The sequence below is a fragment of the Bombina bombina genome, chromosome 2, assembly GCF_027579735.1.
Source record: "Bombina bombina isolate aBomBom1 chromosome 2, aBomBom1.pri, whole genome shotgun sequence".
NCBI lineage: Eukaryota > Metazoa > Chordata > Amphibia > Anura > Bombinatoridae > Bombina > Bombina bombina.
The window spans coordinates 832038629-832056370 of NC_069500.1; the positions used below are offsets into that span (position 1 = coordinate 832038629).

The 17742-nt window shown below is 42.9% G+C and overlaps 1 protein-coding gene across 2 annotated transcripts in view; it reads right to left on the reverse strand.

Annotated features, from left to right (window-relative positions):
• Positions 1-17742, reverse strand: part of ZFR2 (zinc finger RNA binding protein 2) — a 517666-nt gene that overhangs the window by 57630 nt on the left and 442294 nt on the right. For both annotated transcript variants that reach the window (XM_053703133.1, XM_053703132.1), the window contains exon 13: positions 16808-16946. In XM_053703133.1, the coding sequence (XP_053559108.1) occupies positions 16808-16946 (139 nt within the window). The remainder of the gene's footprint in view (positions 1-16807; positions 16947-17742) is intronic.

The window sequence follows — 17742 nt, forward strand, 5'->3', positions numbered from 1 at the left end:
GACCCTCACATGAAGTTGCATGCACTGCCATTGCAAATAAACTGCGCAATTGAGGCGCGAAAAACGGTCCCTCCTTCCTCTGCATACCAGAGTGAAGGGGCCTTCCTGACTGAAATAGCCGTCTAAGTGCCAGGTGAAAAGAAACATTCCCAAAGTGCTTTTAAGTGTACTAAATGCCCTTAAAATATGAAATAAAGCAATCGATTTAGCCCTCAATAGTGTCAACCAGTGTGGAGCCCATTTGTAAGCCTTAGTCTGATATCTAAGAAAAATGGCTTACTTACCCTTAAGGAAAAAAATGACAGTCTTCTAGCATTAACCTGTCTTGTTAGAAATATGACTGATCATACCTTGAGCAGAAAAGTCTGCAAACTGTTCCCCCCAACTGAAGTTCTCTGGGCTCAACAGTCCTGCGTGGGAACAGCAATTGATTTTAGTTACTGCTGCTAAAATCATACTCCTCTGAAACAGAACTCTTCATCTTTTTTTCTGTTTTAAGGTAAATAGTACAAACCGGCACTATTTTAAAATAATAAACTCTTGATAGAAGAATAAAAAACTACAACTAACACCACATACTCTTAGCCATCCCCGTGGAGATGCTACTTGTTCAGAGCGGCAAAGAGAATGACTGGGAGGCGGAGCCAGAGGAGGGGCTATATGGACAGCTCTTGCTGTGTGCTCTCTTTGCCATTTCCTGTAGGGGAAGAGAATATCCCACAAGTAAGGATGAAGCCGTGGACCGGACACACCAATGTTGGAGAAATCCTGGATACCTTCACCTTATACCAAGGATATGCATGCTTCTCATATCAGGACAAGTAAGTTTTCCACACCTTATGGTAGATGCGACGAGTGACTGGCTTCCTTGCCTGAATTAGAGTATCAATCACACTTTCAGAAAAAGTCTCTCCCTCAGAGAATCTAGATTTTGATGCTGAAAGGGGCCCTGTGAAAGCAGATCCCTGCGATTGGGTAACCTCCACGGCGGAGAGGATGACATCCCCACCAGATCCACAAACCATGAAGGAGCAATCAGAATGGCTGAGGCCCGCTCCTGTTTGATACGTGCCACTATGCGAGGTAGAAGTGGTAACAGAGGAAAAATGTAAGCTAGGCTGAATCCCCAAGGAACCGCTAAGGCAGTGTTTTTCAACCAGTGTGCCGTGGCACACTAGTGTGCCGTGAGAGATCCTCAGGTGTGCCGCGGCAGACTGAGAACAGAGCCATATTTTTAAAATTTTGCTTGTTTTGATGTGACAGGCTCATCAGGCAGACAGGCAGGCATCATTTACAACCATGACACATTGACATTCATTCACAGACAATCATTATGATGTATAATATATGCTGTATTAGGCTACAATGTGTGATTTTTGTAAAATTTTGGGATGGCGGTGTGCCGCAGGATTTTTTAATGTAAAAAAGTGTGCCACGGCAAAAAAATGTTGAAAATCACTGCGCTAAGGCATCTATTAGCTCTGCCTGGGGATCCCTGGACCTCGACCCGTATCGAGGTAGTTTGCAATTGAGTCTGGACACCATGAGATTTATCTCCGGCGTCCCCCATCTGTGACAAATCTCCGCAAACACTTCGGGGTGAAGAGACCATTCCTGCGGATGAAAGGATTGTCTGCTGAGAAAGTCTGCTTCCCAGTTGTCCACATCCGGAATGTGAATTGCTGAGAGCAAGCAGTCGTGGGACTCCGCCCACTCCAGAATCCGAGACACCTCCCTCATCGCGAGGGAGCTCCTCGTAGCACCCTGATGGTTGATGTAGGCCACCAAGGTAATGTTGTCAGTCTGGAATCTGATGAAACCGACCGACCCCAGAGAAGGCCAAGCCTTCAGAGCATTGTAGATTGCTCGTAGTTCTAGGATGTTGATCGGAAGGAGAGACTCCTCCCTGGAGCACTTTCCTTGTGCCATCCTGACACCCAAAACAGCTCCCCATCCTGACAGACTGGCGTCCATGGTCACAATCTCCCAGGACGGTCTCAAGAAGGATGTCCCCATGGACAGTTGCTCTGGACGATTCCACCAAGAGAAGGAGTTTCGAGTATCCAGGGATATCAGCTGTGATAGATCTGAATGATCGCCATTCCAGTGTCTCAACATGCACAATTGAAGAGGTCTGAGGTGGAACCTGGCGAATGGGATGACATCTATGCTTGACACCATGAGACTGAAGGGCAAGACAGGTGGATGCAAGCTTCCTGCGCTTCTCATCTGTGAGAAATATCTTCATGGACATAGAGTCTATTATCGTGCCCAGGAACTCCACCCTGTTGCTGGGAACCAGGGAACTCTTTCCTGAGTTGATCTTCCAACCATGAGATTGGAGAAGAAGAGCCCTCGAATGATCCTCTGCTAAGCTGAGCGACGGCGCCTGAACCAGGATGTTGTCCAGGTAAGGCGCCACCGCAACGCCCCTGGATCTGGCCACTGCAAGAAGCGCCCCCAGAACCTTTGTGAAGACTCTCGGGGCCGTCGCCAGACCAAAATGAAGGGCCTACAAACTGGAAGTGTTGGTCCAGAAATGCAAATCTTAGGAACCTGAAGTGGTCCCTGTGGATTGGCACATGTAGGTAAGCGTCCTTCAAGTCTATAGTCATCATGAACGGTCCCCTTTGAACTAGGGGCAGAATAGATCTGATAGTTTCCATTTTGAACGATGGAACACTCAGAAACCTGTTTAAACACTTTAGGTCCAGAATCGGGCTAAACGTGCCCTCCTTTGGAACTACAAAAAGGTTGGAATAGTACCCTAAACCCATTTTGGCTAGGGGTACTGGTACGATAACCCAGAGAGGGGCGAGATCTCTCACACACTCTAGAAAGGCCTCTCTCTTCTCCGGTCTTGAAGACAGGTTTGACAGGAGGAATCTGCCCTCGGGCGGATGGGATCTGAACCCTATCCTGTAACCCCCGGGAGACAACTTCTAGCACCCAAGGGTCCTGAACATCCTGCAACCATGTGTCTGAGAACAGAGATAATCTGCCCCCTAAGTGATCTGGAGGCCGGTCGGGGGCCACCCCTTCATGCCGATTTAGTTTCGGCGGGCTTTTTGCTCTGCTTGTACTTATTCCAAGATTTAGCCGGTTTCCAAGATCCCTTGAACTGGTCCGCCTTTGCGGAGGGTTGCTGGCACTGGGCCTTGACTGCACAAAAGGGATGAAAAGTAGATCCTTTAGGCTTAGCCTTCTTATCCTGCAGTAGGAAAGCTCCCTTACCTCCCGTAACCGTGGATATAATCGAATCCAATCCTGGACCAAACAGGATCTTTTCCTTGAAAAGACAGGGACAACAGCCTCGCATTAGAGGTCATGTCCGCAGACCAAGATTTTAGCCACAGAGCTCTGCGCGCTAAAAAACAAACAAAAAACTGACACCTTAGCATTCAGGCAAATAATTTGTATATTGACATAACAGATTAAAGAATTTGCGACCTTCAGCGCCTTAATCTTCTCCTGTATCTCGTTGATAGAAGTCTCCCCCTTTACCATTTCACACAGGGATTCACACCAATATGTCGCAGCTCCAGCGACCGCCTCAACGTCCGCCGCTGCATGAAAAACAAACCCTGTGTGCAGAAACATCTTTCTCAACATCTTTTCCAACTTTTTATCCATGGGCTCTATAAAAGACTAACTATCCTCGAGGGGAATAGTCGTCCGCTTAGTGAGCGTAGAAATGGCCCCATCCACCTTAGGGATGGTCCCCCACAGCTCAAACCATTTAAATAGATGAATACATATTGCAATGATTTATATTCAGTTTAAGCCACTGCTTAGTGATTTTTTTATTACAACAATGAAACAGACTGTTTAACATCCCTTTAACATGTATAACGTTTACTGTTTTTTTCCCTCAGTCACCTTTAAATGTCTAAGAAACACTAAACATGTTGCAATCACAAGACTTGTTGGGTTGCTATAGAACATACTGTATTAGCCAAGTCCATTTGTATTTTATAACACATTTAAAGGGACACTCAAGTCAAAATAACCGTATGATTCAGATAGACCATGCAGTTTTAAGACACTTTCCAATTTACTTCCATTATCACATTTTGCACAATCTTTTTATATACATACCTTCTGGGGAAAAAAGGAAATTTATGCTTACCTGATAAATGTATTTATTTTTTGACACGTTGAGTCCACGGATCATCATAATTACTAATGGGATATTCACCTCCTGGTCAGCAGGAGGAGGCAAAGAGCACCACAGCAGAGCTGTTAAATAGCTCCTCCCTTCCTTCGCACTCCAGTCATTCGACCGAAGTTAGGAAGAGAAAGGAAAAGCCAAGGTGCAGAGGTGTCTGAAGTTAACAATAACCCACAACCTGTCTGAAAACACAGGGCGGGCCGTAGACTCGGGTAAGCATAAATTTTCTTTTCTTTTTTATGACACGATGAGTCCACGGATCATCATAATTACTAATGGGATCCAATACCCAAGCTAGAGTACACAGATGATACGCGAGGGACAAGACAGGGAACCTAAACGAAAGACACCACTGCTTGAAGAACCTTTCTCCCAAAAGCTGCCTCAGCCGAGGCAAAAGTATCAAATTTGTAGAACTTTAACAAAGTGTGAAGAGAGGACCAAGTTGCAACCTTGCAAATCTGTTCCACAGAAGCTTCCTTTTTGAACGCCCATGAGGAAGCAACAGCCCTCGTGGAATCAGCCGTAACTCTCTCGGGAGACCGCTGTCCGGCAGTCTCATATGCAAAACGTATTACACTCCTCATCCAAAAAGAAAGAGAAGTAGCCATAGCTTTCTGTCCCTTACGTTTTCCTGAGAAAACCACAAAAAAAGAAGAAGACTGACAAAAATATTTAGTCTCCTGAAAATAAAATTTTAAAGCACGGACCACGTCCAAATTGAACAGAAGTCCTTCCTTCTGATAAAAAGGATAAGGACACAAGAAAGAAACAACAATCTCCTGATTAATGTTCCAAACAGAAATAACCTTAGGAAGAAATCCTAATTTAATACATAAAACTACCTTATCTGAATGGAAAGAAGATAAGGAGACTCATACTGAAATGCCGAGAGCTCTGACACTCTCCGAACAGAAGAAATAACAACAAGAAATACAATTTTCCAAGATAACAACTCAATATCTAAAGGAAAGAATAGGCTCAAACGGAGCCCATTGAAGAACTCTGAAAAACTAAATTCAGACTCCATAGAGGAGTAACTGGTATGAACCCAGGCCTGATCCTAATCAAGGCCTGACAAAATGATTGTATAGCTGGAACCTCTACCAGACGTTTGAGTAACCAATAAGAACATTTTTACCCCTTAGGGAACTTGACGCCAAACCATCCTCCAAACCCTCTTGGAGAAAAGACAAAATTCTAGGAATCCTATCTACTCTATGAGTAGCCCATGGAGTCACACAAATAGAGATACTTACGCCATATTGTATGATAAATTTGACTAGAAACAGGCTTTCAAGACAGTAAAACCCCGCTTGGATAATAAGTGTTCAATCTCCAAGCAGTCAGATTCAGAAAAAACAGATTTGGGTGAAGGAGGTGCCCTTGAATTAGAAGGTCCTTCCTCAACGGACGTCTCCAAGGTGGTAGACATAACATGTCCACCAGATCTGCATACCAAATCCTACAAGGTGAAGTCGGTGCTATGAGGATCACCGAAGCCCTCTCCTGCTTGATTAGAGCAATGGCCACAGGAAGAAAAAACAATCAGAGAAAATCTGGAAAATACTTCCGGATGGAGTTCCCACTCCCCTGGATGAAAGGACTGCCTGCTCAGGAAATCCGCCTCCCAAATATTCCACCTTGGGATGTAGCTCACCAACAGGTAGCAAGAATGGGCCTCTGCCTTCTGAACTATATTGGATACCTCTGTCATCGCTAAGGAACACCTCGTTCCTCCCTGATGATTGATGGAAGCTACTGACGTAATTTTGATAGACTGGAACCTAATACACTGGACCGAGGCTAAAGGAGGCCAGACCAGAAGAACATTGTAGATCGCTCGCAGCTCCAGAATGTTTAAAGGAAGAACCAACTCTGGATGAGTCCAAACTCCCTGAGCCCTTAGGGAGCCCCAAACTACACCCCATCCTAGAAGGCAGGTGTCGGTTGTCACAATCACCCAAAATGGGCTGCATAGATCTGAGATGGAACCGAGCAAAAGGGATGATGGCCATTGCCGCCACCATCAGCCCGATTACCTCCATGCACTGAGCCACTGAAGGCAGAGGAGTGGACTGAATGACTAGACAAGTATTGATAACCTTTGAGTTCCTGACATTTTGTCAGAAAAATCTTCATTGATATGGGAACTATTAAGGTTCCCAAGAAAGTTACCCCCGTGGCTGGGACTAAGGAACTCTTTTCCAAATTTACCTTCCACCCAAGAGACCACAGAAAGGATAACGCCATATCCAAGGTTAAACTTGCTAGCTGTAAGGAAGAATCACAAACTGGAAGCGTTTGTCCAGAAAGGTCAACCTTAGAACTTGGGAATGGCACATGAAGGTACGCGTCCTTTAAATCCACTGATGCCCTAAATAGATGCTCTTGGATTAAGGAAAGAATGGAATGAATAGCTTCCATCCAGAAGGATGGTACACTTAAGAAAAGCTGTTTAGACTCTTGAGATCTAAAAAGTGGTCTGAAGGTTGCCTCTTTTTTTTTTTTTGGAAACCACAACCCGATTGGTATAAAAAAAAAAACAGACCCAGGACCTTTATTGGAACTGGAACAATCACTCCCAGGTCTGAGATGTCTCCTACACAGTGTAAGAACACCTCTCCTTTTGACTGATCTGCAGATAGTCGTGAAAGCAGAAACCTGCCTTTTGAACTCTAATTTGAAGCCCTGGAACACTATTTACTACTGCCCAGGGATTCTGAACATCTCTAACCCAAGCCTGAGCGAAGACTGAAAGTCTGCCCCCAACAAGATCCGAATCCGGATCGGGCATGTCCTTTATGCTGTGTTTGATTCAACAGCAGGCTATTAGGATATATATATATATATATATATATATATATATATTTTTTTTTTAAATATAAAAAGAATTATGCCCGTCAAGCCAGATTCCCACAAGGTCTTCCCTTTGTAAGGAATCGCAAAAAGCTTAGACGTAGAGCATGCATCCGTAGAACAAGGCTCTAACCATAAAGTTCTGTGAGCTGGAACAGAGAAACCTTAAACCTATGCTCCCAATTTGATAACATGAAGGGGCAAATTAAAAAGTCTATATCTTATCCTGGATTTTACCCAGTGGAGTTTCAGACTTAATAGCCTTAGAAAAGCATCAAACCAATATGCCGTCGCACTAGTGACGGTACTACAGCTGGCAGTCATTGAAAACCCATTTAATTTTAGTCCGTAGAATCTCTGAAAATTCAACTATCTACAAAGGGAATAGTAGTTCTCTTAGCTTAGTTGGAAACTACTCCTTCCACCTTAGGGATGTTAGCCCAGCCTCCTTAGCCGAGTCAGCTATGGGAAACATCTTTGCAAATATAGGGAATGCGTCCTTATAACTTGCTGGACGCACTAGGATAGCATACCCCGGTATTGTCGGGGTCACCCCGGGTCCTAAAGTAACAAACGGAAGTGTCTCAGGATAAAATAAAAGATATTATTCCATCTGAGTCCAAGAATTCTCTCTCAGATAATCCCGAATTATCTACCCCTTTCAGGTAACAGGGAAGAACCATTCAGAATAGAAACTACTGAATCAAACAATTTTCTATTCTAAATGATTGAGAATAATTTCTCTAGTAATGCTTTCTACCTCGTGGGAAGAACATATAATGCATGAAATTCAGAATAACTCCGGGTGAAGTTGAAAAGGAAGCGCAGGGCACTGCATGTGGGCCATAAAGTTTAGTGGGACAGAGAAATTTGTGGCCTAGATTGACTATTGTCAGACTCCTAAACAGCAAAGGCCTTAGAAGGAGTAGGTTCAGAAAAAAAGAAAGAACATTTTTTAATAAACATTGACACATAAAAAACGTTATTTTTTAAAAAGTAACTCATATTTTTTGTGTGCTCGTGTTCCATCCTAAATCACAAAGGATGAAATAAACAGTAAAGAGCTGAAATTCTGTTAATAAAAAATTAACAGATAAAAAACGTTACTGTCCCTTTAAATTTTAAACTGTCACGTTTTCTTTTTGCATGCAGGAATGAGGTAGCGATCCATAATGAAGCACCTACTTACACCTCAGATATTGTGCGGAGGTGTCCATTTAAATGCAATAAAAACTCATTTATTTCAGTTTGATGACAAAGACATATTAAACTTTTTATTTCTTTGTATAAACATAAACAAGACTGAAACGCTGTACTTCTCACAGCGCTGGCCGGACCCGCATTGAGAGGGAAAAAACACTAATGACTGTGTTAGATGCTCAGACCGATATTAGGAAATGTGGTAGAAAACACATTCTAACATGTCCACAACGTAGCTCTGCTCCTTGTGGTCGTGATACTATTCCATTACACGGCACTTCATTATGCCTGTGTCTTAAGCTAGGGGAAGGTGCGGCCCAAAACCGGCGCCAACGGTAACTCCGCCCATCGTGGGCGTATCACTAAACAATCTCCCGGTCGCCATTAATATGTATAGAGAGGCTTCCGGGAGCTATTAACAGAGCCCATGGGTGGACTGAACCACACTATTATGTATACAGCCACACTTAGTTCCCCCAGCTAAAAAATATACTGTCACAGGAACCCTGCTACCATAAGTAAGGTAGCGTTAGCCCAAGTGAGAGACTCAAACAATTATCCCCCGAGTCATAAATCTGTGTCCCAAGTGATTGAGGGCCCCATGATACGCACTTAGTTCCCCCAGCTAAACATGTGCTGTCACAGGACCCCTGCTACAGCAAGTAAAATAGCGTTATAGCCCAAGTGAGAGACTCAAACAATTATATCCTGAGTCTTATTACTGTGTCCCAAGTGATTGAGGACCCCACAATATACACTTAGTTCCCCTAGTGTGCTAAAATGTGCTGTCACAGGACCCCTGCTACCGCAGTAAGGTAGCGTTACAGCCCTTATAGGAATAGGAGGAATGTCCCAATAAAGTGCTCCGCTTTCTCTGAGATCGCCCAGACCCAGAATAAAAAGTTAGCACTTACCTTTAAAATCTGCCAGAGAGCAGGGCAGCTCAGCAGGTTTATGAGGTCCTCTCCCTCACATAGCCCTGTGGAAAAAGGATAGAGCCTGAGTAATCTTATTTAAGCCATCCGAGTTAGGGCAGCATCAGTATGGGAGGTGCAGTGAGAATCATGTCCCACAAGTTCCCATTGCTCTAAAGCCACCAAAAGCTCTACTATAGAGACTGATATAGACTACGGCTACACCCTAGAACAAAACAGCACTCTCTGGCACTACTTTAAAAATAATAAACTCTTGATTGAAGAATCTTTAACTAACACCTCACTTGTCCGATCACTAACGTAGGTAAAGAGAATGACAAGGGTGGGAGGGAAGGGAGGCGCTAATTTAACAGCTCTGCTGTGGTGCTCTTTGCCTCCTCCTGCTGACCAGGAGGTGAATATCCCATTAGTAATTATGATGATCTGTGGACTCATCGTGTCGTAAAAAAGAAAAAATCCTACTGAGCATGTGCACAAGCTCGCAGGGTATACGTATACTAGTCTGTGATTTGGCTGATGTCTGTCACATGATACAGAGGGTCAGAAAATGAGAATAAAAATAAACTTGTCAGAAAAAAAATTTGGCTTATTCGAAATTCAGGGTAAGTGTTATTGCATTATCTTTTTATTAGGCACTTGTTAATTATGAAATTTTACTGCATTGAGTGGCCCTTTAATACTGTTTGCAGCAGTTTTTCTATAGTAAAACTACACCCACCACTTGACTTATTTGGCTGAGCTAGCCACTGTCATAATATTAGTATAAAATGCATTGCTTGGCAGCTGTTATCAGTTAAAGCCAATTGGGGACAGATAAACTCCATTATAAGCTTTGAGAAGTCAGCAGGGTGCATTTCAAGTTATGGGAATTAGAAAATCCAGAGAGCTAAATTACACGAGGAAAAGAAAAAAATGCAAGTATATTGCAAGGTTATTTCATTACAGCAGAACTGCATAACCAATTAATTCAAACACAATAAAAACATACTTTGAATCTTTAAATTAGCATCACATAATTAAAGACAATTTTTATTTTATGATTCAGATAGAGCATACAATAACAAAAACCTCCAATTTACTTATATCATCAATAGTGCAAAATCTATTTTTGACACACCAGCTCCTACTGAGCAAGTGCAAGAGTTCAGTGCATACAAATGAGTCTGATTTGCTGATGACTGTCACATGATACAGGGGCCAAGGAATGAAAGAGACTTCAAATTTCTCTGAAAAAAATAATACTTCTCATTTGAAATGCTATTGCATTGTATGCATTTGTTCTCCACTATATAAATTATGTTTTAAAAACTATGTGGAAGCCAACAGTGCAGTGGTGTTTTTTCTCTTTTAAATACCAGCACAACATGCCACATGTTAGGCGTACAGAGCATACTTACCAATCATGTTCATTTAGTAGTTTTTGTCACTGGAGTATCATATGTTGTACTGCCTACTACTACTGACATTGCATGTATCTTTAATTTGATAGCACTGGTAAAGGATACTAGGATGCATTATAGGTGAGTGTGGGGGTAACTATCAACTTTGCAGTACTGTAGCTAAATTCTCTTCTGCGTGACCACCTCCTGTCCAATACATTTAAAAAAAAAAAAAAAACAGAATTTATGCTTACCTGATAAATTACTTTCTCCAACGGTGTGTCCGGTCCACGACGTCATCCTTACTTGTGGGAATATCTCTTCCCCAACAGGAAATGGCAAAGAGTCCCAGCAAAGCTGTCCATATAGTCCCTCCTAGGCTCCGCCCACCCCAGTCATTCGACCGACGGACAGGAGGAAAAAAACAGGAGAAACTATAGGGTGCCATGGTGACTGTAGTTAGAGAAAATAATTAATCAAACCTGATTAAAAAACCAGGGCGGGCCGTGGACCGGACACACCGTTTGAGAAAGTAATTTATCAGGTAAGCATAAATTCTGTTTTCTCCAACATTGGTGTGTCCGGTCCACGGAGTCATCCTTACTTGTGGGAACCAATACCAAAGCTTTAGGACACGGACGAAGGGAGGGAGCAAATCAGGTTACCTAAACAGAAGGCACCACGGCTTGCAAAACCTTTCTCCCAAAAATAGCCTCTGAAGAAGCAAAAGTATCAAATTTGTAAAATTTGGCAAAAGTGTGCAGTGAAGACCAAGTCGCTGCCTTACATATCTGATCAACAGAAGCCTCATTCTTGAAGGCCCATGTGGAAGCCACAGCCCTAGTAGAGTGAGCTGTGATTCTTTCTGGAGGCTGCCGTCCGGCAGTCTCGTAAGCCAATCGGATGATGCTTTTAAGCCAAAAGGAAAGAGAGGTAGAAGTCGCTTTTTGACCTATCCTTTTACCAGAATAGACGACAAACAGAGAAGAAGTTTGTCTGAACTCTTTTGTAGCTTCTAAATAGAATTTTAGAGCACGGACTACGTCTAAATTGTGCAACAAACGTTCCTTCTTTGAAACTGGATTCGGACACAAAGAAGGAACAACTATCTCCTGGTTAATATTTTTGTTAGAAACAACCTTTGGAAGAAAACCAGGCTTAGTACGCAAAACAACCTTATCTGCATGGAACACCAGATAGGGCGGAGAACACTGCAGAGCAGATAACTCAGAAACTCTTCTAGCAGAAGAAATAGCAACCAAAAATAAAACTTTCCAAGATAACAACTTAATATCTATGGAATGTAGAGGTTCAAACGGAACCCCTTGAAGAACTGAAAGAACTAGATTTAAACTCCAGGGAGGAGTCAAAGGTCTGTAAACAGGCTTGATCCTAACCAGAGCCAGTCGTTTGTGTAATAAGACAGATAAAGCAGAAATCTGTCCCTTTAGAGAACTCGCTGATAATCCTTTATCCAAACCCTCTTGTAGAAAGGAAAGGATCTTAGGGATTTTGATCTTATTCCATAAGAATCCCTTGGATTCACACCAGCAGATATATCTTCTCCATATTTTATGGTACCGGTTTTCTGGCTTGAACTAGAGTATCTATCACCGAATCTGAAAACCCACACTTTGATAGAATCAAGCGTTCAATTTCCAAGCCGTCAGCTGGAGGGAGACCAGATTTGGATGTTCGAATGGACCCTGTACAAGAAGATCCTGTCTCAAAGGTAGCTTCCATGGTGGCACCGAAGAAATATTCACCAGGTCTGCATACCAAGTCCTGCGTGGTCACGCAGGAGCTATCAAGATCACCGAGGCCCTCTCCTGCTTGATCCTGGCTACCAGCCTGGGAATGAGAGGAAACGGTGGAAACACATAGGCTAGGTTGAAGGTTCAAGGCGCTACTAGTGCATCCACTAGAGTCGCCTTGGGATCCCTGGATCTAGACCCGTAGCAAAGAACCTTGAAGTTCTGACGAGACGCCATCAGATCCATATCTGGAATGCCCCATAATTGAGTCAACTGAGCAAAGATCTCCGGGTGGAGTTCCCACTCCCCCGGATGGAATGTCTGACGACTCAGATAATCCGCCTCCCAGTTTTCCACACCTGGGATGTGGATCGCAGATAGGTGGCAGGAGTGATCCTCTGCCCATTTTATTATTTTGGTCACTTCTTTCATCGCCAGGGAACTCCTTGTTCCCCCCTGATGATTGATATAAGCAACAGTCGTCATGTTGTCTGATTGGAATCTTATGAATCTGGCCTTTGCTAGTTGAGGCCAAGCCCTGAGAGCATTGAATATCGCTCTCAGTTCCAGAATGTTTAATCGGGAGAAGAGACTCTTCCCAAGACCATAGTCCCTGAGCTTTCAGGGATTCCCAGACCGCGCCCCAGCCCACTAGACTGGCGCCGGTCGTGACGATGACCCACTCTGGTCTGCGGAAGCTCATTCCCTGGGACAGGTGGTCCAGGGTTAGCCACCAACGGAGTGAGTCTCTGGTCTTCTGATCTACTTGAATCACTGGAGACAAGTCTGTATAGTCCCCATTCCACTGTTTCAGCATGCACAGTTGTAATGGTCTTAGATGAATTCGCGCAAAAGGAACTATGTCCATTGCTGCAACCATCAATCCTACTACTTCCATGCACTGAGCTACGGAAGGACGAGGAATAGAATGAAGAACTTGACAAGCGTTTAGAAGTTTTGACTTTCTGACTTCTGTCAGGAAAATCCTCATTTCTAAAGAATCTATTATTGTTCCCAAGAAGGGAACTCTTGTCGACGGAGACAGGGAACTTTTTTCTATGTTCACCTTCCATCCGTGAGATCTGAGAAAGGCCAGAACGATGTCTGTGTGAGCCTTTGCCTTTGAAAGAGACGACGCTTGTATTAGAATGTCGTCCAAGTACGGTACTACTGCAATGCCCCTTGGTCTTAGAACTGCTAGAAGGGATCCGAGTACCCTTGTGAAAATCCTTGGAGCAGTGGCTAACCCGAATGGGAGGGCCACAAACTGGTAATGTTTGTCCAGAAAGGCGAACCTTAGGAACTGATGATGTTCTTTGTGGATAGGAATATGTAGATACGCTTCCTTTAGATCCACGGTAGTCATAAATTGACCTTCCTGGATTGTGGGTAGAATCGTTCGAATGGTTTTCATTTTGAACGATGGTACTCTGAGAAATTTGTTTAGGATCTTTAAATCCAGAATTGGTCTGAAAGTTCCCTCTTTTTTGGGAACTACAAACAGATTTGAGTAAAATCCCATTCCTTGTTCCGCCGTTGGAACTGGGTGTATCACTCCCATCTTTAACAGGTCTTCTACACAATGTAAGAATGTCTGTCTCTTTATTTGGTTTGAGGATAAGTGAGACATGTGGAACCTTCCCCTTGGGGGTAGTTCCTTGAATTCCAGAAGATAACCCTGGGAAACTATTTCTAGTGTCCAGGGATCCTGAACATCTCTTGCCCAAGCCTGAGCAAAGAGAGAGAGTCTGCCCCCTACTAGATCCGGTCCCGGATCGGGGGCTACTCCTTCATGCTGTTTTGTTAGCAGCAGCAGGCTTCTTGGCCTGCTTACACTTGTTCCAGCCTTGCGCCGGTTTCCAGGCTGGTTTGGTTTGAGAGGCATTACCCTCTTGTTTAGAGGATGCAGAGATAGAGGATGCAGAGATAGAGGCCGGTCCGTTCCTGAAATTGCGAAAGGAACGAAAATTAGACTTATTCTTGGCTTTGAAAGGCCTATCTTGTGGGAGGGCATGGCCCTTTCCCCCAGTGATGTCTGAAATAATCTCTTTCAATTCTGGCCCAAAGAGAGTCTTACCCTTGAAGGGGATATTAAGCAATTTTGTCTTGGAAGATACATCCGCTGACCAAGACTTTAGCCAAAGCGCTCTGTGCGCCACAATTGCAAACCCTGAATTTTTCGCCGCTAATCTAGCTAGTTGCAAAGTGGCATCTAAAATAAAAGAATTAGCCAACTTGAGTGCGTGAACTCTGTCCATAACCTCCTCATACGGAGTCTCTCTACTGAGCGACTTTTCTAGTTCCTCGAACCAGAACCACGCTGCTGTAGTGACAGGAACAATGCACGAAATGGGTTGCAGGAGGTAACCTTGCTGTACAAAAATCTTTTTAAGCAAACCCTCCAATTTTTTATCCATAGGATCTTTGAAAGCACAATTATCCTCGATAGGAATAGTAGTGCGCTTGTTTAAAGTAGAAACTGCCCCCTCGACCTTAGGGACTGTCTGCCATAAGTCCTTTCTGGGGTCGACCATAGGAAATAATTTCTTAAATATAGGAGGGGGGACAAAAGGTATGCCGGGCTTCTCCCACTCCTTATTCACTATATCCGCCACCCGCTTGGGTATAGGAAAAGCGTCAGGGTGCACCGGAACCTCTAGGAACTTGTCCATCTTGCATAATTTTTCTGGAATGACCAGGTTGTCACAATCATCCAGAGTAGATAACACCTCCTTAAGCAGTGCGCGGAGATGCTCTAATTTAAATTTAAATGTCAACATCAGGTTCTGCCTGTTGAGAAATTTTACCTGAATCTGAAATTTCCCCATCCGACAAAACCTCCCTCATGACCCCTTCAGATTGGTGTGAGGGTATGACAGAGCAATTATCATCAGCGCCCTCCTGCTCTACAGTGTTTAAAACAGAGCAATCACGCTTTCTCTGATATGCAGGCATTTTGGATAAAATATTTGCTATGGAGTTATCCATTACTGCCGTTAATTGTTGCATAGTAATAAGCATTGGCGCGCTAGAAGTACTAGGGGCCTCCTGCGTGGACAAAACTGGTGTAGACACAGAAGGAGATGATGTAGAACTATGTCTACTCCCTTCATCTGATGAATCATCTTGGGCAATTTTGCTATCTGTGGCAATACTGTCCTTACTTTGTTTGGACGGTATGGCACAATTATCACACAATTTTGAAGGGGGACACACATTGATCTTCAAACATATAGAACATAGCTTATCTGAAGGTGCAGACATGTTAAACAGGCTTAAACTTGTCAAAAAAGTACAAAAACCGTTTTAAAACAAAACCGTTACTTTCTCTTTAAATTTTAAACAGTGCACACTTTATTACTGAATATGTGAAAAAGTATGAAGGAATTGTTCAAAATTTACCAAATTTTCACCACAGTGTCTTAAAGCATTCAAAGTATTGCACACCAATACTTTAACCCTTAAAATAAAGAAACCGGAGCCGGTTACAGTTTTAACCCCTCTACAGTCCCAGCTACAGCCTTTGCTGCGACTTTACCAAACCCAGGGGGGAATACGATACCAGATGAAGCCTTCTAGGAACTTTTCCAACTACTTTCAGATCCTCACACATGCATCTGCATGTCTTGCTTTCAAAAGTAACTGCGCAGTAATGGCGCGAAAATGAGGCTCAGCCTACAACTGGGAAGGCCCTTCCTGGCTGGAAAGGTGTCTAATACAGTGCCTGACGTTAAAAAATGTTCCCCAAGCTTATAAGTGTGAATTACAAGCATAAACATCTATAAAATGGCCAAATAAAGCAATCGATTTTGCCCATAAAAGTGTCTACCAGTTTTATAGCCCATAATAAGCCCTTTATTCTGTTTGAGACTAAGAAAATGGCTTACCGGTCCCCATGAGGGGAAATGACAGCCTTCCAGCATTACACAGTCTTGTTAGAAATATGGCTAGTCATACCTTAAGCAGAAAAAGTCTGCTAACTGTTTCCCCCAACTGAAGTTACTTCATCTCAACAGCCCTATGTGGAAACAGCAAACGATTTTAGTTACTGTCTGCTAAAATCATCTTCCTCTCACAAACAGAACTCTTCATCTTTTTCTGTTTCAGAGTAAATAGTACATACCAGCACTATTTTAAAATAACAAACTCTTGATAGTAGAATTAAAAAACTACAACTAAACACCACATACTCTTAACCATCTCCGTGGAGATGTTGCCTGTGCAACGGCAAAGAGAATGACTGGGGTGGGCGGAGCCTAGGAGGGACTATATGGACAGCTTTGCTGGGACTCTTTGCCATTTCCTGTTGGGGAAGAGATATTCCCACAAGTAAGGATGACGCCGTGGACCCGACACACCAATGTTGGAGAAATATATATATATATATATATATATATATATTTTTTTTTTAAAGGCCTAGTTTACTTATTAAGAAGGCTAGTGATACAAGAGATGTGTGTAAAGTGAATGGGAACGCTAAACCATAGTCAAAGTTGCTTAAAAACTTACCGTTTTCTCCATTCACTCCCTTTAAGTGTGGGCAGGTTATGGACACTGTAATCTGAATCTTGGGTTTCTCACAGAAAGCAATGATCAGCTGGGCCTCATCCAAGTCATGTGTCACTTCATGACCATCCTTTGTCAAAGTCTGAAGTACATATTGAGAGGGAGGGGAAAAACAGTAATCACATCAAAACAATGTCAGATATTAAAGTGATGATAAAACATAATTTATGTAAGAACTTACCTGATAAATTCATTTCTTTCATATTAGCAAGAGTCCATGAGCTAGTGACGTATGGGATATATATTCCTACCAGGAGGGGCAAAGTTTCCCAAACCTCAAAATGCCTACAAATACACCCCTCACCACACCCACAAATCAGTTTAACGAATAGCCAAGAAGTGGGGTGATAAGAAAAAAAGTGCGAAAGCATAAAAAATAAGGAATTGGAATAATTGTGCTTTATACAAAAAAATCATAACCACCACAAAAAGGGTGGGCCTCATGGACTCTTGCTAATATGAAAGAAATGAATTTATCAGGTAAGTTCTTACATAAATTATGTTTTCTTTCATGTAATTAGCAAGAGTCCATGAGCTAGTGACGTATGGGATAATGACTACCCAAGATGTGGATCTTCCACGCAAGAGTCACTAGAGAGGGAGGGATAAAATAAAGACAGCCAATTCCGCTGAAAAATAATCCACACCCAAAATAAAGTTTAAATTTTATAATGAAAAAAACTGAAAACATAAGCAGAAGATTCAAACTGAAACAGCTGCCTGAAGTACTTTTCTACCAAAAACAGCTTCAGAAGAAGAAAACACATCAAAATGGTAGAATTTAGTAAAAGTATGCAAAGAAGACCAAGTTGCTGCTTTGCAAATCTGATCAACCGAAGCTTCATTCCTAAACGCCCAGGAAGTAGAAACTGACCTAG